This window comes from Aquarana catesbeiana, linkage group LG06, assembly GCF_042186555.1.
Source record: "Aquarana catesbeiana isolate 2022-GZ linkage group LG06, ASM4218655v1, whole genome shotgun sequence".
NCBI lineage: Eukaryota > Metazoa > Chordata > Amphibia > Anura > Ranidae > Aquarana > Aquarana catesbeiana.
This window is the reverse complement of record NC_133329.1, coordinates 308,519,386-308,545,640: the sequence shown is the minus strand read 5'-3', so window position 1 is coordinate 308,545,640 and position 26,255 is coordinate 308,519,386. Positions and strand designations below refer to the sequence as shown.

General features: G+C 43.2%; 1 protein-coding gene across 5 annotated transcripts in view; it reads left to right on the top strand.

Annotated features, from left to right (window-relative positions):
- The window catches only part of UBE2F (ubiquitin conjugating enzyme E2 F (putative)), a 497,889-nt gene that overhangs the window by 281,090 nt on the left and 190,544 nt on the right, over positions 1-26,255 (top strand). For all 5 annotated transcript variants that reach the window (XM_073633595.1, XM_073633593.1, XM_073633591.1 and 2 more), the window contains exon 6: positions 15,903-15,973. In XM_073633595.1, coding sequence (XP_073489696.1) covers positions 15,903-15,973 — 71 coding nt within the window. The remainder of the gene's footprint in view (positions 1-15,902; positions 15,974-26,255) is intronic.

Genomic DNA, 26,255 nt, shown 5'->3' with positions numbered 1-26,255 from the left:
TCTTGGACCATGGCTTCCACATTAAGGCCTGTGTTTTCTGGTATGCCTCTTAAACGTATATTATTGTTGCTATCTCTTTTCTAGATCATCCAGTTGAGAACAAGTAGTTCCACTGCTGCGTCACATATTACTGTTCTGGGCCCCCTGGAGTGATATAAAAAAATCTATGTGCCTTCTCCACAGTGTATTTTCTATCAGTAAAGTGTTGAAAAGTGTTGAAAATATTTAGGTCAATCAAAAATGGTCTTCTCATGCATGCTTGCATATTGTGAATATGTGCCTCTGGGCATATCAGACAGGTCAGTAGTGTTCGCTCTTCCCTGTTAGCATGTCCTTACCTGCCATGTGTTAGCCACACAAGTTAAGAAGAGTTAGAAGCCATGAGAAAAAAAAGTTGTTTTTTTTTCCCGAAAAAAATTTACATTTTTGGAAAACTTGAAAAAAAAAATCAGTGTAGAGTAGTTTTACTAATTGAAAGTCCTTTTGTTACACTTGAAACATGAAATGCAGTGTCTATAAAAGTATTATGCTAAATACCGTATTTATCGGTGTATAACACGCGCCGGCGTATAACACGCACTCCAAGTTTAGGAGAGAATTTTAAGGAAAAAAACTTTTAGGAGGGAAGTTTAAGGAAAAGAAACTTACATTAAAATGCCCATCAATGCAGCCTCATCAGTGTTCATCTGCAGCCTTGTTCGTGTCATTGCAGCCTTGTCAGTGCAGCTTTGCCCCAGTGCAGTCTTGTCAGTGCAGTCTTGTCAGTGCAGTCTTGTCAGTGCAGTCTTGTCAGTGCAGCCTTGTCAGTGCAGCCTTGTCCCCAGTGCAGCCTTGTCCCCAGTGCAGCCTTGTCCCCAGTGCAGCCTTGTCCCCAGTGCAGCCTTGCCCCCAGTGTCCATGCCTGCCACCGCCGCTGACATACACATGCTAGTAGTTTTAAATATGGCGCCGCGGAGTTCGGAGGGACTCGGCGCCGGCGGAACTGAAGGAACGCCGCCGAGATACACATAGTCGAGTGTATTCGGCTCTTTCCGGCGCTGCTCACAGTCCCGCCCAGTCCCGCCCTATGCTGGACATTACACAAGTCCAATGGCGGGACTGGGCGTGACTGTGAGCAGCGCCGGAAAGAGCCGAATACACTCGACTATGTGTATCTTGGCTCACTGTGATTTCGGCGGCGCTCGTTCAGCACCGCCGAGTCCCTCCGAACTCCGCGGCGCCATATTTAAAAATACTCGCTACGTGAATGTCGGCGGCGATCGCCGCCGATGGCTCACAATTAGCGGGGATCGGCGTATAACACGCACCCACGACTTTCCCCTGATTTTAAGGGGAAAAAAGTGCGTTTTATACGCCGATAAATACGGTAAACGAAACTTGCTTTTCTAAAAAAAAAAAAATGTTTTTATTACAAATGGAATAACAAGGACTCTATATGTTTTTACCACCTACTCGGTTCAAGCCAGACAAATCCGGAATATTATTAAAAAACATTTGGGGGTTCTTCTAAATGATGGCCTCTTGGCCAAATTGCCCTCAATATTATTGATCCACCTAAAAATACGCCTTTTTTTCAGAATTGCAAAGGTTTTTTTCCTTGTAGGAAATGCAGGGTATGTTTTCACAATACAAATAGGAGACGAAAGACTGAGATTTTTCAGTCTATGGTTACCCAACATAGATACCCCATGAAACATTTCACTACCTGTGCCACACAATATGTAGTTTATCTTATAACCTGTCCCTGCAAAAAACAGTACGTGGGTCGTACTAAAAGAACCTTTTCTGTCCGAGTAGGTGAGCATCTTACCAACATTCAGGCAGGCAAGACCAACCATACAGTTCCACGGCATTACCTGATGCACCACAATCGGGATCCCACTGGTACTCAGTTCCTCATAATTGATAAATTTATTGCCAATTGGAGGGGCGAATCTCGAGTCCGGGGTGTCTCCAGACTCGAGACGTACTGGATATTTGAACTACGGACTTATTCGCCCCACGGGATGAATGTTGAGTGGGACATTAATTCCTTCATCAATCAGGCTTAGTCCCTTTGCACAGATGGCGGTTGTTATATTACATATTCATTCTTTATTATTTTTCACACCTCACACACATTTTTTCATTCAGAGTTACTTTAAGAAGTCACGGATATTCCTTTATCCATTCATCTATTTCATTCACATACCTCTTTACATTTTATTATGAGTTCTATACACAACTCCCCAACACAATATCTTTCCTTTTATAAGTTGATGTTCATACATTCATTTGCCCGTACAGATTTCTTCACATACATCCCATTCACATTTTTGGGTTTGCAGGGGTACTATTTGTATATTTGTGTGTTTTTCAGTCCTGTGATGGTGACACCGTGAGAAGCAGTGGCGATTGTCCACTATGATTTCCAGGTGTCCCACTCACTGCACTCGTGTGTAATGCCGTCAGATTACGCTCCCTGCGTATTGTTATGGCTTGGCAGTTCCATGGGATCTGTCCATTGGCTCCTGGAGAGCATGTGACTCTGTCTGCTGACAGGTCGCGTGTTCCTCTTCCCGATCCTTGTATTCTGGACTCCATTGGCCCCTTAAGATCATGTGACCTTGTCAGGTGACAGGTCACGTGGTCTTTTATTTTTTTTTTGCACATCGCGTCAGTCTTGTACACGCGATTGCGCAGTGTATACTATGCAGGTCACTGGGCCGCGCCGGATGAGATGCGGTCATGTGACCTTTTGTTTACCTTTGCATACGGCGCGGAGGAACACGTCTTCTACATATTTTACTCCTAACAGTTCTGATTGGGCACAGATGTCTACAGCCCTGCTGAGATTATATTTTCGCGGGCTTCCCCCACGTGCTTTCACATCTCCATCTATTTAGTGAGTTTCTTATTGGCTATTAGACACATTCCTCTTCTCTCATTGGCTGGGGGTCCTATTGGGCACTTCATGGCAAACAGCTGATTCCTCTCTGCCCTATCAGGAGCTGACTTATCATGTGACCATCTGATTGATGTTTGATTGGTCTTATTATTTGTGTAGTTTTTATATATGTGAAACAAATAAATAATAATGCGCCAACTAAAACGAGAGGAAGCTGCCAACACAACAATCAGACTAATTGTGAAGAGTTTTTATATATATTTATACAGTGTAGGAGATGAGTTTGATGCCCCAGTTGAAGTCCAATTGGACGAAACGCATCGGTCAAGCTACACTCTTCCCTACACTTGATTTTACTTATTAACGTGATCACGCTATTTTAACTGTTTTTTGGATTATTGGTGTTATCCAATAAATATACCATTTGATACCATGTGTCAGCTCATCCACATCTTCCACCGTTAACTGAAATTGGGATCTGCCTTCTGTCTCTGTGTGTGTGTCTCTGGTATGTGTCAGCTCATCCACATCTTCCACCGTTAACCTCCCTGGCGGTTTTCCCGAGTGTGGCTCGGGGTTAAAATTCAGTACCATTAGCGGTAACCCCGAGCCACACTCGGGATCGCATTGCAGGATCCTGGGGCGGCGTTACTTACCTTGTCCCTGGGATCCTGCGATGTCCCCCGCAGTGTCCGAGGGCTCCGTCCTCCTCCGAAGCCTCTCCGTGCCAGGCTCCGTTCCCTGCGAGCGGCGCGACGCACGGGGGCGGAGCCTGGCGGCAAATTCAAAAAACTGTCAAAATCATAACACATACAGTATTGTAATCTTACAGATTACAGTACTGTATGAAATGATTTCACATCCCTTTTGTCCCCAGTGCTCTGGCCCATGCCCTGCATGCAGTTTTACATGATATACACTGTTCTTTCTGCCTGGAAACTGGAGATTGTCCATAGCAACCAAAAAGTGTCCCTTTACGTCAAAAGTGGCTTTAGACCAGCTAGAAAACAGCGATAGTAAATTAGAACACTTGCAGAATTGAGCGATAGTGAATTGTGGGGAAATTTATTTTATTACTATTTTTTTAAATTTTTTTTAATTATTTATTTTTATTTATTATATTATAATTTATGTTTTTGTGTTTCAAACTTTATCATACCCGGGATATCTACTAGACTCTGGTTTGGACCGATTTAAGTGTGTTATTGTTAAGATTTACAGACCTACAATATAAAACGCCAAATTTCCATGCAAAATAATGGTACCGCTTTCAGCACCTAAAATCCGAAATAATCATACCGCCAGGGAGGTTAACTGAAATTGGGATCTGCCTGCTGTCTCTGTGTGTGTGTGTCTCTGGTATGTGTCAGCTCATCCACATCTTCCACCGTTAACTGAAATTGGGATCTGCCTGCTGTCTCTGTGTGTGTGTGTGTCTGGTATGTGGCCTTCTCTATCTGTTGCCCTGTGCGAGCAACCATGACATTATTTGTTTTTCTGGTCTGTCTTACCTAAGTTTTATGTGTTGATCTTGTCTTGGCCTCTTGCTATTCTGACTTTTGAAGCAAAAAGTTCACTTTGATTGCTAGGCACTCTTATAGTCACTCATGATTAATTAACGAACTTCAACCCCACCCTTATAACAGTATATATTTGAGCATCCTTAAGGGGTGAGCACATTGCTTGGGGGAGCACATTGCATGGGGCTTCTATCCTTAAGGCTTCTTTCTCTAAGTGATTCTTTCTACAAGTGATATGCACTTCATTCTCTGCACTTCAGCGATTGCACGAAGCAAACGAATACAGCAATCTGCACTGGAAAGCAGCTAACAGACTGCAGGTGACCCTGACTCTCTATTAAGCTCTCCTTCCACTCTGTAACATGCACTCTCTACCACTGCTTCTGACACTCCTCTCCTCTCTCCTCAAACTCTCTTACCTTCACCCCCCCTCTCCACCCGCCTGCTTATACATATCACCCTGCCTTCTGTCTTCCCCCTACTACTGTTCCTACCAACTCTCGCTCATTCTACATCCATACACTGATAAAACCTCCAGTACTCTGAGACATGCCCCTTCACATAAATCACAGTCCCACATTACCTCCCTCACCCTCCTGCTCCTAATCTCTGGTGACATATCCCCAAACCCTGGGCCACCATCATCTGTCTTTGCCCAACGCTCCCATCCCCCTACACCCTCTGGCAGGAGCCGCAACCCACAGAACTTGGTCTCTATTCCTCTTTCCAAAACCAGCCCCCCCTTTTCCTGTGCCCTGTGGAATGCACGTTCTGTCTGCAACAAACTCACCGCCCTCCACGACCTCTTCATCACAAACTCCTTTAACCTACTTGCCATTACTGAAACCTGGCTTCATGAATCGGATACTATTTCTCCTGCTTCCCTCTCCCATGGGGGCCTTCTCTGGACTCACTCCCCCAGACCAAGTGGACGGAAGGGAGGTGGAGTGGGAATCCTTCTAGCCCCATGCAGCACCTATCAGGTTCTTCACCCACCTCCCTCTCTGACACTCTCCTCTTTTGAGGCACACTGCATTCGTCTTTTCTCTCCCATTTCTCTAAGAATTGCTGTCATCTACCGGCCCCCTGGACCGGTATCAGCCTTTCTTGATGACTTCTCTGCCTGGCTACCCTACTTTCTCTCTTCTGAAATCCCCACAATTATTCTTGGGGACTTCAACATCCCTGTCAACACCAGCACTACTATTACTTCTAAACTTCTCAGTCTAACCTCATCGCTTGACCTGAAGCAATGGATACAGGCTCCTACCCACTCCAACGGCAACACCCTTGACCTTGCCTTCTCCTATCTGTGCACTCCGTGCAACCTTTCCAACAATCCACTCCCACTCTCTGATCACCACCTTATTACTTTTGCTCTCTCCTTGTCTTCCACCTCTTCTCCCTCCAACCGCCTAACAGTTACACGCAGAAACCTTCGCCACCTCAACCCTTCTCTTCTCTACTCTGCTACTGATCACCTCTATGACAAAATCTCCCCCCTGTCCTGCCCCAACCTAGCTACTTTCATCTACAACAGCTCACTGTCTTCCTCCCTAGACAAGCTGGCCCCCCTCACTACACGCAGAATTAGGCCCCGACTGCTACAACCCTGGCAAACAGATGACACCAGAAGTCTCAGAAAACGTAGCCGCGCTCTTGAGCGCCTGTGGCATAAGACTAAGACCCAGGAAGACTTCACACAATATAAATCTGCCCTCCTAAAATACTACTCCTGCCTTCACACTGCCAAACAGACCTACTCATCAACACCTTCTCATCCAGTCAACGTCAACTCTTCTCTACCTTCAACACTCTACTCTGTCCTCCACTGCCTCCACCCACCAACTCACTCACTGCCCAGGAGATTGCCAATCACTTCAAAACTAAGATTGATACAATTCACGAGGAGATCGCCAATGCGCAAAAACCTCCCCCATGCAACACCCCATGTCCACAGATACAGTCATTGCTTCCCTCATTCAACCCTGCTACTACTACTGAGGTTGCTAAACTTTTATCTAGCACTCATCTGACCACTTGCCCCCTGGATCCTGTTCCCTCGCAAATGCTACGCTCGCCCTCTGACTCGATTCTGCGCTCTCTAACTCACATTTTCAACCTCTCCCTCTCTTGTGGCATCTTCCCAAACTCTCTAAAACATGCGCTAGTCACCCCCATACTAAAAAAGCCCTCACTGGATCCCACCAGTCTCAACAACTTACGTCCCATCTCCTTACTCTCCTTCTCCTCCAAACTTCTTGAAAGACTGGTCTACAACCGACTAAGCGACCATCTGACCATGAATAAACTTCTTGATCCCCTTCAGTCCGGTTTTCGCCCTCAACACTCCACGGAAACTGCTCTCCTTAAACTCTCAAATGACCTACTAATGGCTAAAGCCAATGGACACTATTCTGTACTACTTCTCCTGGATCTCTCTGCTGCCTTTGACACAGTGGACCACCCCCTCCTCCTCAAAAAACTCCACTCCTTTGGTCTCCGTGACTGTACTCTTCGCTGGTTCTCATCCTACCTATCCCACCGCTCCTTCAGCGTCACTTACCACTCTACTTCCTCCTCTCCTCTTCCTTTTTCCGTTGGAGTCCCCCAAGGTTCTGTTCTCGGACCTCTCCTTTTCTCAATCTACACCACCTCCTTGGGTCAGTTGATTGCCTCCCACGGCTTTAAATATCATCTCTACGCTGATGACACCCAAATCTATCTCTCCACCCCCCAGCTCTCTCCATCTGTCTCCTCACGCATTACCAACTTACTAGCAGACATATCAGCCTGGATGTCACATCACTTTCTCAAACTCAACCTATCCAAAACCGAGCTCATGATATTTCCTCCCTCAGGTGCCACTTCCCCTGATCCCCCTGTCAAGATCAACGGCTCAACTATCAACCCATCTCCCCACGCCAAGGTCCTAGGTGTAATCCTGGACTCTAAACTAACCTTTCGACCCCACATTCTATCACTATCCAAAGCTTGCCGCCTCTGTCTTCGCAACATCTCCAAGATACGCCCCTTCCTAACCAATGACACCACAAAGCTTCTTATCCACTCCCTGGTCATCCCCCGCCTTGACTACTGCAACTCCCTCCTCATTGGTTTACCTCTAAATAGGCTATCCCCACTTCAGTCCATCATGAACGCTGCGGCCAGGCTCATCCACCACACAAACCGCTCAGCATCTGCTACACCCCTCTGCCAATCCCTCCATTGGCTGCCACTCAGTCACCGAATTAAATTCAAGATACTAACTAACTTACAAAGCCATCCACAACCTGGCCCCTGGCTACATCTCTAACCTAGTCACAAAATACCAACCTAATCGTTCTCTTCGCTCCTCCCAAGACCTCCTGCTCTCAAACTCCCTTGTCACCTCATCCCATGCTCGCCTTCAGGACTTCTCCAGAGCCTCCCCCATCCTCTGGAATGCTCTACCCCAATCCGTCCGATTTTCTCCTACTTTATCCACTTTCAGACGATCCCTGAAAACTCATCTCTTCAGAGAAGCCTATCTGGCCCCCAACTAACAACTGTACATTTATCTTCTCAATCAGCACATCACCCACAGTTATTACCTCTTGTATCTCTTGACCTTCCCTCTTAGATTGTAAGCTCTAAGGAGCAGGGCCCTCTGATTCCTACTGTATCAAATTGTATTGTATTTGTACTGTCTACCCTCAAGTTGTAAAGCGCTACGTAAACTGTTGGTGCTATATAAATACTGTATAATAATAATAATAATAATTTGATCTGCACCATTGGCACTTTTATATTTTTTTGGAGCCACACACACATCTGAGACTTCCACGAGGTTTGGATTTCCCTTCTTTCAGTCACCTTGGACTGGCAGTTGCGATTGGGACAACAGAGGAAGGATTCCCCTTGAGATCCGGGGTTCCTCGGACAACCACTTCCATCTTGGATCTCTGAGCCTGTCCGATTCTTTGTCACTGGAATCCAAATCCACCATCTCTGGTAAGCGTATTACATCTGTTTCCTGTTCAAGATCTTTAAACTGATGATACACAGACCTGAAGATTCCCCATTCATGTTGGACTCACTTTATATATTTTTGATCATGGGACTACCATTTCATTGTTGTTTATTTGGTCACTATTGAACTTCACTTCTTCACTGTGTCATATTTGTCACATTCAAATTTTTTTTGCTTTAGTAGGTCACTCCCACTGACCAGTTCATTACTATTAGTTTGTTTGTTTTATTATTAGCGCTACATTTATTTTTATCATATGTTTAGAATATTGGTCATATTTGTATGTAGCCGCTTTTTTCCACATATTAAGTTAGCGCAGTGTTATTCACATTTCATTTTAGACTCTATATGTTACCCACTTCAATACTGGGCACTTACTTATACACCTTCCTACCCAGACCAATTTTCAGCTTTCAGTGCTGTCGCACTTTGAATGACAATTGCGCGGTCATGCTACACTGTACCCAAACTAAATTTTTATCATTTTGTTCCCACAAATAGAGCTTTCTTTTGGTGGTATTTGATCACCTCTGGGATTTTTATTTTCTGCTAAACAAATAAAAAAAAATAAAGACCGAAATTTTAAATAAAAAAATGTTTCAATTACAAAACTTTGTAAATAAGTTTTCTCCTTCACTGATGGGCACTGATAAGGCGGCACAGATGAGGTGGCACCGATGTGGCATTGATGGGCACTGATAGGCGGCACAGATGGGCACGCATAAGTGGCATGGATGGGCACTGATAGGTGGCACGGATGGGTATGGATGGGCACTGATAGGTGGCACTGATGTACTGTAACATATGGTACTGATTGGTGCCAATCAGTGCCAATTAATGCCTGCCAATCAGTGGTGCCCATTGTGGGCACTGATTGGCATTCATTCTGGGCACTGATTGGCATCCCTGTGATCTAGGGTGACACTCCCAGGGGATATTTTTTGGACCGTGGTCCCCCAAAGTCAAAAGTAGGAGGCAAGAAACGTTGAAGGCGCCACAACGACCAGAGCACAGGACCCAAAACAGACAGAGGACTTAATCTCTAATGTGGTACATAATATTTCTTCTATGGCTTTAAACGCTACAGAAGTTCGGGTCTTGAATAAAGGCCTTAACTTCTGTCCGAAAGAAAAAATGGATGTGTTTAGACTAAAACAGGACCTGTATCGCTTTTATAGAAATATACGGTTAAAAGCGTTTTATTCGTCTTGACCCTTGAACAGTGGCAGCTCATTAGCATTATCTATTTCTAACTTAGAATTAAAAAACAAAAGTACTTTTGTACCCCCCACTTCTTGTCCTGCTGCGGAACTGTTCATTAATAGAGTTGAGACGGATGTTAAACTATTTTTGAATGACCAATGGAGAAAGACCATATACAGAACAACTTGAGCCGGGAAGAGATCGCCGCATTGTCTTCTCTTTCGAATAGAAAGGAGATTACAATTAAGCCGGCAGATAAAGGCAGTTCTATTGTTGTTATGGATATACTACCCAATATGAAGGAGAAATACGCAGACAGCTAGCTTGATACTAAGACTTACATGCGGTTGGATAGTAACCCCACTACACGGGTTTCTAATAGATTAAAAAAAGTGACCAAGCAGGCTGTACAGACAGGAATAATAGATAATAGTACTCAAACATTTTTAATTTCAGATTTTCCTACTACTCCCATATTTTGTGTGTTACCTAAAACACATAAAGACCCCAAAAATCCCCCGAGTCGCCCGATCGTTTCTAGTATCAACTCTGTAGCAATGCCAATAGCGAAATATCTAGATAAATGTCTGACTCCTTTAGTTTTAAATACACACTCATATATTCGTGATACCCAAAATTTTTTAGAAAAAATAGAGAACTTTATCTTACCACCAGGGGCTTTGTTAGTCACCTGGAATGTAGCAAATTTTTATACAGCCATCCCCCCTACACTAGGTATCAAAGCATGTCGCCGCTTACTCAACAAATCTAAACAATATGACCCAGCTCAGGTTTCTTTTATTTTGGAATTACTTAAAATAGTTCTGGAGGAGAATTTGTTTCTTTTTAAGGACACATACTACCTACAGCTGACTGGTACAGTGATGGATTCTAATGTCGCCCCCCCATATGCCAACTCGTTCATGGACATGCTGGAACACGCATTCATTTATCATTGCAGATTATTTGAAGATAATTGCATGGCATGGTTTAGATTTATAGATGACGCATTTGGCATATGGGTGGGCGACCGAGACTCACTATGGCTATTTAATGAATATTTAAATCAGCTGGTTCCTGGTCTAAAATGTAATATGTGGGTTTTGTCTGAGATGACCCCGTTCTTGGATACATTATTGTGTATACAGGATGGTTAGATTGTTAGTGATCTCTATCGGAAACCGACAGATTGCAATCAACTGTTGCATTTTTCTAGCTTTCATCCCCCTGGGGTGTTTAAATCAATTCCGAGAAGTCAGTTGAAACGAGTATCCAGAATTACCAACAAGTCTTTTTATAAGGAGGACAGACTGGATGAAATGGAGGTTAAATTGTGTCAATGTGGTTACTCTGGTGATATGATACATCAGGAAAGTATTAATTTACATTACATTAAGATAAAATCACTGTTCGTGGACTACTTTTCATTTCCCAGTATCATCCCTTCTCTAATAAAGTTAATAACATTATTAGGAAACATTGATGTATACTAAATAACAATTATCCTGCTGTCCCTGAATTCCAGCATTCACCATTACCATCATATCGTAAGGGAAGAACCATACATAACAGATTAGTTAAATCTGATCAATATAGTACTGCCACCCCTCGCGTGACATTTCTGGGTCCACCAAATCATGGTTCATTCCCGTGCCTTTCCTGCATTCAGTGTACCAGCATGATAAAGGGTAAAAGTTTTAACCATCCGCATAAAGGATATACTATCACTATTAAAGATCATTTCACCTGCCAATCGGCTTATGTGGTATATTATTAAATGTCCATGTGGATTTGTCTATGAGGTGAAACCACACAGAAAGTAAAAGACAGGATCGCAAGACACAAATATTCCATTTGTGATAAACTTGATAAGTTAACATTATCCAGGCACTTTTTAGAAATGAACCATACTGTTTCACAACTAAGGTATATGGTGATAGATGGTATCCCTAACAGGCGAGGAGGTAATAGAGAGCTGGAATTAAGAATAAGGGAAGTATATTGGATCAATCGTTTAGACACTTTACAGCCCAAGGGGTTAAACACTGATTTTGACTTGTATCTGTTTCTTTAGAATGTGCGCTTATTGTTTTGTTTTTTTAGCTCGGTCATTTTCAGGCCGATCGATCTAATTAAGCATAGGATCGGTCAACTTTAAATTGATCGATCTAGCATCATGTTGTAGACTCTTGTAGTTTATTTTATAATTAATGATAGATTTTAATGATTGTGCTGTATTTTTTATTCTGTAGATGAACTATTGCATCAAGCATATTATCATGTAACGAAGGATTTAATTCACTTGTTCCCGCAAGTCGTTCCAACTTTTGTAACTAATTGAATAATTGCTGATAAGGAATGTTTTTTTTTTTTGTATGATACAATTGACTCCAGCCTGATTTAATTAATTGATTATCAGCTCTCACAAGCTGCTTATATATAGACTCTTGTGTATAACCAATTGTAGGTATGTGGTCTTTGTAGGGCGTTATCACTGTTAGTCCGAAACGTCACCTCGAAATGCCAGAAACTTGATGTAATTTTTTACAAATAGATTCTTACTTTTTGTGCAGCAATCCTCTCTTCAATTTTATATATATATATATATATATATATATATATATATATATACACACACATATATAATGGCTGTGAAAAAAAACACCAGAGTAAGACCCAGTGACTTTTTTGGGGGACGGCAACCCCCCCCCCCCTCAGGTCCACCTCCACTCAGCCTCTCCACAGTGACGGTTCACCCCTCCGCGGTGACCGTACCCCTCTGCACTCACCCGTGCACAGCTTCATCTTCTGGCCTACCCGATCCGCCTCCTGTACTGATTGGCCGAGAGGAGAAGCCGAAAGACAATAGCGAATATTTATTCACTATTGTCACAAGTAGGTGGATTCGGGGCGCCCCGAGCCCAACCCCTTTCAAGCCAATTGGAGCCTCAGGCTCTAATCATGTGGCTTGGGGAAAAAAAAAACACCTCATACAAACGTATGAGTCTGGTGCCCTGCAGGGGGCAGCGCCCTTAATGGACCAGTCGCTCCTGGTAAGACCCCTTTCACAAACAGATCTGTCTGCTGATCCCCGCTGAGCAGGCGGACGACAGGTCCACGTCCGCTCCGCTGATGCAGAGTGGACACGGACACAGCCCGCTGTTCTCTATGGGTTGGTCGGATATAAACAGACTGCCTGTCCATTTCCATCGGATACCATCCGATCCGATCTGCTAGACTGATAGGGAATGGAATCCCCATCTGTCTGTTTTTCACGGACTGGACTGGATCGGATGCAGGCGGGTGTAAACGGATACATTTACATCAGCCTCATCATAGAGAACAATGGGTGGTCCGATTGGGCCCGCCTGAAAAACGGACAGGTAGACCCGATCAGTCTGCTTGTGTGAAAGGGGCCTGAGGCCTTTTTCACACAGGGCATACACAGTGTACCTTTACGGGGATGCACAGGTGTTCAGTTCATCTCTGTGCAGGCAGTCCCATTGATGTCATTTGGGCTGTACCAACTGCACAAACAGAGCCGTTGCTCCCAATTTTACATCCATGTAGGTCCATATGCATGTCCCTGAGCTCACACTGTCTGCGTTCGGGGTCATGTACCCACACGGATGTCAGATTGGGAACAGCAGCTATGCCTGCGCAGGCGTTGCATCCCAATTGACATCAATGGGACTGCCTGTATGGGGATGCACGAACACCTGTGCATCCCTGTGCGGGTAAATATGGCCCTCCATGGGCGTACACTTTAGTATGCCACAGGTTAACGATGCTTTAGTAGTAATTTAGCAGGAATTTTGTAAGCTATGTTGTGTTTATGTGCACTGTTAATGATTTTAGTGTATTTTTAGTGAAAAAAGCGATATGATGAACATTTGCGCAATTATTGTGGGGCCCAAAAAAATCATTAGCACTTTTTTTATTCTACAGGTCATGTGCTTTCAAAAAATGTCTAGTTTGAGGGGTCTTTTCAAATTCTCAAAGCTAGAAGTGAAAAATGGTAACCTGCGGATTTTTAGAGTAATTTGTTTTTATTTACAGTTTTGCGTACCTTCAGTTTTCACCATTTCAGAAAAAGGTGCCATTGAAAATGTACAAATATTTGTTCTTTATTAACTCAATACAGTTTTAACTTTTATGTTTGCTAGAAATTTAGCAGAAATTTTGTACATTTTGCCATGTATTAATGGTTTTAGTGTATTTTTAGCGATAATGTTGTTTTGATAAACACTTGCGCAAATATTGCGGTGCCTTAAAAATCAGCACCTTCTTTTTATCCTACTGCACCTTCTTTTTATCCTACTGGCCATGTGCTTTCATAAAATGTATGGTTTGGGGGGGATGTATTTTACAAATTCTAAAAACTGTAAGTGAAAAAGGAACACCTCCAGATTTTTAAAGGAATTTTTGCGTATGTCCGATTTTCACTATTTCTCAAAAAGGCTCAATTTAAAATTTACAAATATTTGTTATTTATTAACTCAATACAAGTTAAGCTTTTATATTTAGTAGGAATTTATCAGGAATTTTGTAAAACTTTGCTGTGTTTGTATCTGCAAATAATGATTTTAGTGTATTTTTAGCGAAAATATTGCTTTGGTAAACATTTGCGCAAATATCGTGGGGCCTTAAAAATCAATAGCAGCTTTTTTTTATTCTACTGATCCTATGCTTTCAGAAAATATATGGTTTGGTGAGTCATTAACAAACTCTGAAAGCTGGAGCATTGGGAACATTGAAAGCCTTCAGATTTTTAGAGAAATGTGGTTGTTTACATTTTTGCGTACGTTCAGTTTTCACCATTTTGCAAAAAGGTGTAATTGAAAAATTACAAATATTTGTTATTTATTAACTCAATACAGGTTAAGCTTTTATGTTTAGTAGGAATTTTGTAAAATGTACTGTGTTTTTATCCGCTAATAATGATTTTAGTGTATTTTTAACGAAAATATTTTTTGATAAACATTTGCACAAATATTATTGTGCCCTAAAAATCAGTAGCACCGTATTTGTATTCTACTGGATATGTGCTTTCACAAAATATATGGTTTGGGAGGTCTTTAAAAAAACTCTGAAAGCTGTAATAGAAAAATAAAAAAAGCTATGGAAAAATTGCAAAAATGTCCTGGCCACCTGGGTGTAAAAATGGATCATGGCCTGGCAGCGAAAGGGTTAAAGATTAAAAAAAATAAACTAATCTCAACATTCGCCCAACTATAGGCGGTGCAAGGTGGAGCCCACAAGCAAACATACCTAGAGCCTTTCCCCCGCAGTGCCCTCCAAGTACCAGAAATGCATATTCTCTTGTTTGAGAACTGCATTGAGAAGTACAGTGTTACTTGAGTTGTATTCCTGGATTTGCTTGTCTTTAGCTGAGAGAACTTGCAATAAACGACAGAGGTGCTAACCCTTCCAAATGTTTCACCAACGTGGAGATTCACTATGCATTTTTATTAAGACGTTTATCTTGTTTTACATGTTCTTGTAGATGTGGTTTGACTAGATGAGTGTTCGAAAAGGTTTGATACTATCTTACAGTAAAAAACTGAGATGCAGGTCTCTAACCTTTTTTATTTTATTATTTTATTTATTTATTTATTTCAGGTACTTGTATAGCGCCATCAATTTACGCAGCGCTTTACATATACATTGTACGTTTACATCAGTCCCTACCCTCAAGGAGCTTACAATCTAAGGTCCCTAACTCACATTCATACATACTAGGGACAATTTAGACAGGATCCAATTAACCTACCAGCATGTCTTTGGAGTGTGGGAGGAAACCGGAGTACCCGGAGGAAACCCACGCTGGCACAGTGAGAACATGCAAACTCCAGGCAGATAGTGTCGTGGTTGGCGAAAGTGCTATCCACTACACCACTGTGCCTTTTCTGTATACTTATAGGTCTTCTGGGACATGGTCATATGACAGTTATATCATACCTTTCATAAATTAAAATCTTGTGTAAAATCACAAAGGGGCTGTTAAAGCTTTATTGGCAGTAAATCTGAATTTCACACACCTCTTCTCACCTGTGACTATGTAATTTCTGTGTAATTACCAGAAATTCTCCAGTGCAGATTGCTTACCAAAAAGCTGTCAGGAGCGATCCTATGAAATACGTCCAAAATAATATTTTCTGGTACATGTGAAATAGTTTAGCTTTCACTGCATACAGATAACTTTTTGGTGTGTGGTAATATGATTTTCTACCTTCATTCAGCCCATTATGACATTAATTTATTTGTGCTTTGTGTGCAGCCTCCAAAAGTGAAATGTTTAACGCGGATCTGGCATCCGAACATCACAGAGACAGGCGAGATCTGTTTAAGGTGAGATGTTACCTTTTATGCTTCGATATTTTTTGTTGTTGCAAATTCTGTCCTTGTGTCTCTGAAGTGTTTGTGCTTTTCAGGTTTTTTGCTGACTCCTCCGATTTTGATGCTGAAAACATCCAACTGAGCAAGAAAAGGTTGTAACCTATTGATTGCTCAAAATGCCCTTTTCTTTTCATCCTGTAGTAATTATAAAAGTTATCCCATAAAATCTATACAAATCAAATTAGCTTTTTCTGGACATAGTGCTGTAACTGATGTACTTGCTTTATTCCCAGTTTACAATTAATTTAGTTATTGGGTAATAGCAAGCAATTTTATACTTTCATACAGGTCTGGATAGATCCAAATAGGTTGTTCTTGTTTGTATGTTAGAGATGTGGTGGAAGTGTTCTGTAGTCACAGCGCACTTCCTGTCCTCGGGTGACAACACAACATCTCCATGGATACGGTACCATAAGTGAGTTTCACCAAGTGCAAATAAAGAAAAATATGCAGGGGCAAATGCAGCTATCACATCGAAGGCTTGATAAGCTAGTAGGGCTGCAACTAACCCGTTATTTTCATGATCAATTAGTTGGCCGATTAGTGTTTTGATCTGATAAAAACCTCTGTATGCCATTTTTTTTTTCTTTTTATTCATAGTTGTGGATGGTTTTACAAATTTAGCAAGCAACCACCACCTTTGCAGTATTCAACGTAAAATGCTTCCATGCCTTAGACTTGAAACGCACACTTTTTTCTCCAGTCGCTTTGTCAGCACCCTCTCATTTTCATAATGCGTTTTTTTGTAGCTAGGAGTAAAAAAAAGTGGGGTCTAATGTATTTAATATGTAAAGTTTAAAAGAAAAGCATAAAACTTGAATATCTATATGCGGTGGAAGATATAAATAACCAGCATTGTGGTTACGGAACAAAATATCCAATCTACTCTCAGATTAATATAACATTTATAGATTTCAGACAGGGCTGTAATATAATATTATGCATGACAGAGTCCCTTGTCATAGACTGGTAGCTTTATATAAGACATTTAGTAGCAGCAGCATGCTTTTGTATCACCTGACCTCATGGGGTTAAAAAACAAAAATTAGAAGGGATTGATGCCATAGTGCAGCCCTCAAAATTTCAACTTGTCTGCTTGCATTTGGTGAGCGAAATTATTGACAGTGCGAGTATGGTCAGGGCTGTACTGTCCTGGGAATGTATAGCTAGTGCCTCTCCCCGCCACGCACAGAGGGGCATTTCAGAAGGAGCAGCCCACCGCCTGGGACCGCCCCTCTCCACCTCCCTCCTGCCGCTTGTCCCCACCCCCGCACAGGCTCGCCCAGGGGGGCCTTTCAGAAGGAGCAGTCCGCCGCCTGGGACCGCCCCTCTCCACCTCCTTCCTGCCGCTCGTCCCCGCACAGGTTCGCACAGAGGGGCATTTTAGGAGAAGCAATCCGCCTGGGACTGCTCCTCTCCACCTCCCTCCTGCTGCCCATCTAAGGAGTGGGGTGGTGCATGTCATCAAGGCAGACCTAGGTGGGCAGACTCAAACCCTCTCAGTTTGCCCTCAGTGTTTAGATGATGTCTGACCCTCGTGGCTGCAAGAGAAAGGTAACTATGTCAGTGTGCTGTGATTGGAAGCAGCACATGGAGGCGTCAAATTGGGAATTGAACAAGACATGCTGGGAGGAAAGGGGGGCTATTTGGAGGCATAGGTTTAATAAATTGGGGGGTAGAATAGGAGGCATAGGTCTGAATCATTCTTATGCCTTCAATCCCCCCCCAATCTATCATACCAATGCCTCAAAATCAAATGCATTGCATTGAGGATACATTGATGGGCACTGATTGGGCTGCGCTGAGGGTCACTGATGAGGCTGCATTGGTGGCCGCTGGTGAGGCTGCATTGGTGGCCGCTGGTGAGGCTGCATTGGTGGCCGCTGGTGAGGCTGCATTGGTGGCCGCTGGTGAGGCTGCATTGGTGGCCGCTGGTGAGGCTGGATTGGTGGCCGCTGGTGAGGCTGGATTGGTGGCCGCTGGTGAGGCTGGATTGGTGGCCGCTGGTGAGGCTGGATTGGTGGCCGCTGGTGAGGCTGGATTGGTGGCCGCTGGTGAGGCTGGATTGGTGGCCGCTGATATGTGGCACTGATAGGCTGCATTGATGGTCACTGTCAGGCTGCATTGATGGTCGCTGTCAGGCTGCATTGATGGTCACTGTCAGGCTGCATTAATGGGCACTGATCAAGTTGTTGTTAATATTTATTTTTGTAACTTTAATTCTGCATAAATCTTTTAATAGTGTCATTTCATGAGATAATTTATGACGGCTTGTTTAGGGGTGACGCAGGGTAGGGGTTGAGTGGGGCAACTGGTGGCGAGTAACTTTTAAGGCCTGGCTAGTAGCTCAGGACTTGAAATTTTGAGCCCTGTCATAGTGGATACATACCGACCAAGTTGAATTTATCCCTGGAAGAGAAGGGAAAGTTAATGGACTGAGATCACTTATGCTCTTATATAAACTTGAATGAAAAGCCCCCTGTTCTATTCCTGTCAATCGATACGGAAAAAGCATATGATAAGGTACACTGGGGATTCATGATGCCCACGTAAAAACCTTGGGAACCTGGTAATAGATGTTAGAGTGGATCAGGGCCATATATCAGCACCCTACAGTGAGAGTAAGGAAAAATGGAAGTCTGTCTGAGCCCATTGAATTATTTAATGGGACAGGACGTGTGTCGCCCCTGTTCTTTGTTTTGACACTGGAACCCTTTTTTTGCAACTATTGGGGCAAGTGCTGATATTACAGGAGATGGGGACGAGGAGCAGAAAGTGGCATCATATACAGATGATATGTTCTATGTGGCCAGCCCCAGAGTAACACTACAAAAAATAATTAAGGAATTAAAACACTATGGTGAATTATCAAATCGAAGAATAACCCATCAAAATCAAAGATCTTGAATATCTCAATGACACACAAAGAATAGTGTGCAATACAGAGCCAGTTCCCTTTTACTTGGCAACAAATAGTTTTATCCCTAAATATTTTAACTCTAACATCCTCCATCAAGAACTTGTATCAAGCCAATTGTATACAATTATTGAATGAGATCAAACATATTCTCAGTAAGGTCGCTGTCTGAGTAGGCGAATAAATATTAAGATGGGAATCCTACTTAAAGTGATCCACAAATATCCAATGCTCCCTATTCACTTACCACACACATTTTAGGGCACTGAGGGCACTTATTTTAACCGGTTCCCGACCGGCGTATGACGATGTACGTCGGCAGAATGTGCCATTGCGCGCGCGCCGGCCGGGAGCACCGTGAGTCGGGTCGCGGGTCCCGCGGACTCGATCGCTGCGGGGATACCCGTGATCGCCTCACAGAGAGGACGAACGAGGAGATGCTGATGTAAACAGCATCTCCCTGTTCTGCCTAGTGACAAGTGTCACTGATCCCTGTCATCGGGAGCAGTGATCAGTCTAGTGACACATACAGCCCCTCCCCCCTACAGTTAGAAAACACTCCCCTAGTACTGATTAACCCCTCCCCGCCCCCTAGTGGTTAACCCCTTCACTGCCAGTGTCATTTACACAGTAATCAGTGCATTTTTAATTGCACTGATCGCTGTATAAATGACAATGGTCCCAAAAATTTGTCAAAAACGTCCGACATGTCCGCCATAACATCGCAGTCACAATAAAAATCGCTGATTGCCGCCATTACTAGTAAAAAAAAAAAATTATTAATAAAAATGCCATAAAACTATCCCCTATTTAATAAACGCTATAACTTTTGCGCAAACCAATCAATAAACGCTTATTGCGATTTTTTTTTTTTTTTTTTTTTACCAAAAATATGTAGAAGAATACGTATCGTCCTAAACTGAGGAAAAAAAATGTTTTTATATATTTTTGGGGGATATTTATTATAGCAAAATGTAAAAAAGAATGCGTTTTTTTCAAAATTGTCGCTCTTATTTTGTTTATAGCACAAAAAATAAAAATCGCAGAGGTGATTAAATACCACCAAAAGAAAGCTCTATTTGTGGGGAAAAAAGTACGTCAATTTTGTTTGGGAGCCACGTCGCACGACCGCGCAATTGTCAGTTAAAGCGACGCAGTACCGAATCGTAAAAAACGCTCTGGTCAGGAAGGGGGTAAATTCTTCCGGGGCTGAAGCGGTTAAAGTTTATTTGGCAGAAGAAAAAATCTAGAACACAATACTCAGTTCTGAGTAAGGGTAAAACTAAGGGAGGTCTGGCAGTACTGGACTTTAAGAGATACTACCAAGCAGTGGTATTGACAAGGGTTGTAGACTGGACATACTATTCACAAGAGAGTAGTTGGGTGAAAATAGTGGAAATATGCAATAATGCACCTTTGAGGAAAATGGTTTGGGTCCAGCAACATTTACATACGCTATCTAAAGACACAAGTTCATGATGAAGAAATGTGTTTAAAATTTGGGATACAATTCATAAGCAATTTAAATGGGTTTTTAATTATTATTTCCTAGCGATAAGAATTACTTTCCACCAGGGAACGATGAAGGTTTTTTAAAAATGGACTAAGGTTAAACATTTACAGTTAAAGGACATTATGAAAGGGGCAAGATGAGCACGGTATCGGAATTAGAATATAAATATGGCACAGGGCATTTTCAGTTGAGGCACTTTGTATTCTCTCTACCCCAGCCAATAAGTGCAATTGAGAAATGATTCCCTTTTGAGAAGTTGTTCAGTTCACAAGCAGCCCCTAAACACTGTATTTCCCAGGTTTACAAGTTGCTTACGGTGCTGGTGGAGCCAAGAACCCCACCATGTATTGAGAAATGGGAAGGAGAAATTGGGGTGACCTTGAATGAGCAACAGAAAAGAAAGGTGCTGAAACTGGTGAATGGCTCCTCAATGGACACACTGTAGAAATTAATTTCAAATGTTTGGCAAGAAGGTACAGTGCATCCAGAAAGTATTCACAGCGCTTCATTTTTTTCCACATTTTGTTATGTTACAGCCTTATTCCAAAAATTGTTTAAATTCATTATTTTCTTCAAAATTCTACAAACGATACCATATATTGACAACATGAAAGAAGTTTGTTTGAAATCTTTGCAAATTTATCTAAAATAAAAAAACAAAAAAAATCACATGTATATAAGTATTCGCAGCCTTTGCTCAATACTTTGTTGAAGCACCCTTTGCACCAATTATAGCCTCAATTCTATTTGAGTATGCTGCTACAAGCCTTGCACACCTATTTTTGGACGGTTTCCCCCATTCTTCTTTGCAGGACCTCTTAAGCGCCATCAGGTTGGATGGGGAGCATCAGTACACAGCCATTTTCAGATCTCTCCAGAGATGTTCAATTGGGTTCAAGTCTGGGCTCTGGCTGAGCCACACAAGGACATTTACAGAGTTGTCCCATAGCCAATTTTTTTATCTTGGCTGTTTGCTTAGGGTTGTTGTTCTGTTAGAAGATGAACCTTCGACCCAGTCCGAGGTCCAGAGCGCTCTGGAGCAGGTTTTCCTCAAGGATGTCTCTGTACATTGCTTCATTCATCTTTCTCTCGATCCTGACTAGTCTCCAAGCTCCTGCCACTGAAAAACATCCACCCATGCTTCACTGTAGGGATGATTTCCTCCAGACATGATGCTTGCCATTTAGGCCAAAGAGTTCAATCTTTGTTTCATCAGACCAAAGAATTTTGTTTCTCATGGTCTGAGTCCTTCAGGTGCCTTTTGGTGCCAGATTGGGCTGTCATGTGCTTTTTACTGTGGAGTGGTTTCTGTCTGGCCACTCTACAATACAGGCCTGGTTGGTGGAGTGCTGGAGAGATAGTTGTTCTTCTGGAAGGTTCTTCTCTCTCCACAGAGAAACGATGGAGCCCTGTTAGAGTGATCATCAGGCTCTTGCTCACCGCCATAAGGCCTTTCTCCCCCGATCGCTCAGTTTGGCTGGGTGGCCCCCTCTAGGAAAAATCCTGGTGGTTCCAAACTTCTTTCATTTATGGATGATGGAGGCCACTGTGCTCATTGGGACCTACAATTCTGCAGAAGTTTTTCTGTACCCTTCCCAAGATCCGTGCCTACAAACAATCCTGTCTCAGAGGTATACAGACAATTCCTTGGACTTCATGGTTTGGTTTTTGCTCTGACATGCACTGTTAACTTTGGGACCTTATATAGACAGGTGTGTGCCTTTCAAAATCATATCCAATCAACTAAATTTACCACAGGTGGACTCCAATCAAGTTTTCGAAACATATCAAGGATGATCAGTGGAAACACGATGCACCTGAGCTCAATTTTGAGTGTCATGGCAAAGGCTGTGTGAATACTTATGTATATGTGATTTTTTTTGTTTTTTATTTTTAATAAATTTGCAAAGATTTCAAACAAACTTCTTTCACATTGTCTGTGACAGACTCACCCAGGACAGAGGCTTTTGGAGGGGACTGAATGCTAGCCTCTTGCCTACCGACAATGGGCCCTGGCATTTGAGGGAGCTACAAGCATTTAGGAAGATATTCTGTTATGTAATGCAAAAGGACATTATTAAGGAGGCCATGAAGGTCTCTGCATGCTTGGGACTCGTATAGCAGATGTATGTGAAAGGAATGCTGATTAATGAGATCTGGAAAGCCCTGGGTCTCCTGTTGTCTACTAGTGTGGCTTCTAAGAGTATTTCACCCATTGTTGTTTGTGCTAATTAATTAGCATAATCATGTCGTATCTTGTCCTGGACATGACAGCGGAATATATGGGCATATGTTGGATGGGGTTGGTGGACCAATATGCATGGACTTCATTCTTTTTTGTAAGCCCAATATTGAACGTAAGGCCCAAAAACAATTTAAATTTGTCAAGTGTTAGACGTCGCCACTGGAACATGCGGGCGTAGGAAGAATTGGGGTTGGCAGCAATAAATTAGGATGCATACAGATTAGTTTGATCCACCATATTCTGCAGCAAATCTTGTGGGAAAAATAAACAAAAATAATCAAATTGAAAAAAATTTGTAGTATCGGGCTGCATACCTGGCTGTGCAGTGAAAGGGGGGATGATTGCGGATCCTGAGTTGGCAGGCAACCATAAGGGGTTTGCCAGGGCATCGGGAAGGTAGGATTGGGGCTTGGTTCTTCAGGTTGGACGTGTGATTCCAGTACTTGTACTGGGCTCCTCTTCCTGGGGTCTGGCGCTGCTGGTGGTGGGCTGATCTCATTCTTTTGGGAGGGATGGTTTCCTCCGTAGACTGGTGGCGGTACGGGTGGTACAGATGGCTGTGGTACAGGTAGTGGTGGCGGTACCGATGGTGGTACGGGTGGCGGTACCGATGGGCCTGGTAGCGGACCTGTGTGGCGGGCCTGTGTGGTGGTATAGATGGTGGGCCTGATGGTACCGATGCCGGTACTAGTGGCTGGCCTGATGGTACCGATGCCGGTACTAATGGCGGGCCTGATGGCCGAACTGGTGGTGGTACCGATGGCAGTACTGGTAGCCTGTGTGGCTGTACCGATGGCGGTGGGCCTGTGACAGATGATTGACCGATGGGCCGATTGATTGATTGACAGATGGGCCGATTGATTGACAGATGGGCCGATTGATTGATTGACAGATGGGCCGATTGATTGACAGATGGGCCGATTGATTGATTGACAGATGGGCCGATTGACTGATGGGCCGATTGATTGATTGACAGATGGGCCGATTGATTGATGGGCTGATTGACAGATGAGCTAATTGATTGGCTGCGCTGATTGATGCGCTTTGTGACAGGTCCTCTTTATTGGAGGGGGCGTGTTGTGCACAGTGTACACTATTACAGACAATATGCACTGATAGCTCACTTACTGATCCCTGCTCTCTCCTCACACGATCAGTGTGAGGAGAGAGCAGGGATCAGATAGTAACTGCTCCTCAGTGTTTACATTTGTGACCGGCTGTGATTTGGTCACAGCCGGTCATGTGGTAAACAGCCAATTTCATTGGCTGTTTACCCTGATCGGGGAAGCGCTGTGTCCAAGGGACACGCGCCTTCCCTTGTCCCTGCTCTGCGCGCCTCCGGCAGTGCGCACGGAGCGCGCCGCCAAGTCTGTTATGCCATGTGATCGGCTGTGACTTTGACACATCACGTGGTAAACAGGCAAATTGATTGGCTGTTTACCGTGATCTGGGAAGCGCTGTGTCCGAGGGACACACGCCGTCCCTGATCGTCGCGCTGCTCGCCCCCCCCCCCCCCCACGGTCACGTGCTAGAGGTTATCCTGCTGGACGTCATATGATGCCCAGTCAGGATAACGCAACCACTTCCCGGCCGTCAATATGCTATAGGCGTGACGTTTTGACATCGCTTCCGCCCTGCAATGGTATGGAGATGGGTGGGGGGCCATCTTCCCCTCACTCATCTCCATACCCAGCCAGCAGAAGGACCCGATCGCCTATCCCGCCGCCGATAAGTGATCTTGCGGTGAATCCACCGCAGAGACCACTATTATCCGAAACGAGACCGCCGGCTGAAGAAGAGGATACCAGGGTTATGGCAGCTAGCTGCTGCCATAACAAAGATATCCCTCTTCAAAGTTAGGACGTATATCGGCGTGCGGCGGTCCGGAAGTGGTTAATAAAGACAGAAGAAAAATGCATAATGTACATTTAGCTGCAGGTAATCACTACTATGAGGGGTTAATTTATACTTTGAAATTGTTTCTTTTCGTTAAGAAGACAACAAAGCAGCACCTAAGTTACATAAAACAAAGAACTAATAAGCAAATATACATTGTATATTAAAACGGCCTATTAAAAAAATGGGTACTGTCCCTTTAAGTGACAAAATTGTATATGCATAAATAAGTGATATTCTATTAAATCATGATGCAAGTGTGTGAAAATGTTTATGAATCAAAATGAGTGATTCCACAATTTGAAGAATTGTGTGTGTGTTTGTGTGTGTGTGTGTGTGTTGCCTTTAAACAATATCCAGATGGCTGGAATCTACTTGTGCACCTTTCCACAGTGTTGACCACCAGCAGCACACAGCACTCACCAGAAGAAGTGGCTGCTTAGATTATAGGCAGCTCATGGGCATGATGATCTCGCTCAAGAAAAGAGAAGACCAGAAATCCTGGATATCTGGAGCAGTCCCTTTATGGAGAGTAAATCCCTGGTAATAGCATCCATTGGTAACTTTCCAAGACCAGTGAGTATAGTGTGCAGCTGTGTGGTAGAAGTGCTCACCACAGGAGCCAAAAAGTGATGATAGTGCAGTATTTGATTAAAAGCTGGGTTTTATGAGCATATTAAAATTGACAAGTAATAAAAGAACTCCCAAAGATGGCCGCCACATGCAAGCCATGCGTATATGTACTGTTCTTAGCAGTGAAGTTGTATTCAGCTGCCATTTGCCGAAGTCCGGCGACCATTTAGAAATTAGCATGTCTCAATGAAATCTACTAAAGCGGCCATTTTACCAAAGATCGGCAGCCATTACCCCTTTGGTAAAACACATCTAAGTGTATAATATGGCCAAATAGATATACAGTAGGGATGGAAAGTATTCAGACCCCCTTAAATTTTTCACTCTTTGTTATATTGCAGCCATTTGCTAAAATCATTTAAGTTCATTTTTTTTCCCTCATTAATGTACACACAGCACCCCATATTGACAGAAAAACACAGAATTGTTGACATTTTTGCAGATTTAATAAAAAAAGAAAAACTGAAATATCACATGGTCACAATTATTCAGACCCTTTGCTCAGTATTTAGTAGAAGCACCCTTTTGATCTAATACAGCCATAAGTCTTTTTGGGAAAGATGCAACAAGTTTGCAGTGCCTAATTTTCTCCACACATACTGCTTAAAAATAAGACAACAAAGTTCTATCTTGGTCTCATCAGACCAGAGAATCTTATTTCTCACCATCTTGGAGTCCTTCAGGTGTTTTTTTTTTTTTAGCAAACTCCATGCGGGCTTTCATGTGTCTTGCACTGAGGAGAGGCTTCCGTCGGGCCACTCTGCCATAAAGCCCCGACTGGTGGAGGGCTGCAGTGATGGTTGACTTTCTACAACTTTCTCCCATCTCCCTACTGCATCTCTGGAGCTCAGCAACAGTGATCTTTGGGTTCTTCTTTACCTCTCTCGCCAAGGCTTTTCTCCCCCGATAGCTCAGTTTGGCCGGACGGCCAGCTCTAGGAAGGGTTCTGGTCGTCCCAAACATCTTCCACTTAAGGATTATGGAGGCCACTGTGCTCTTAGGAACCTTAAGTGCAGCAGACGTTTTTTTT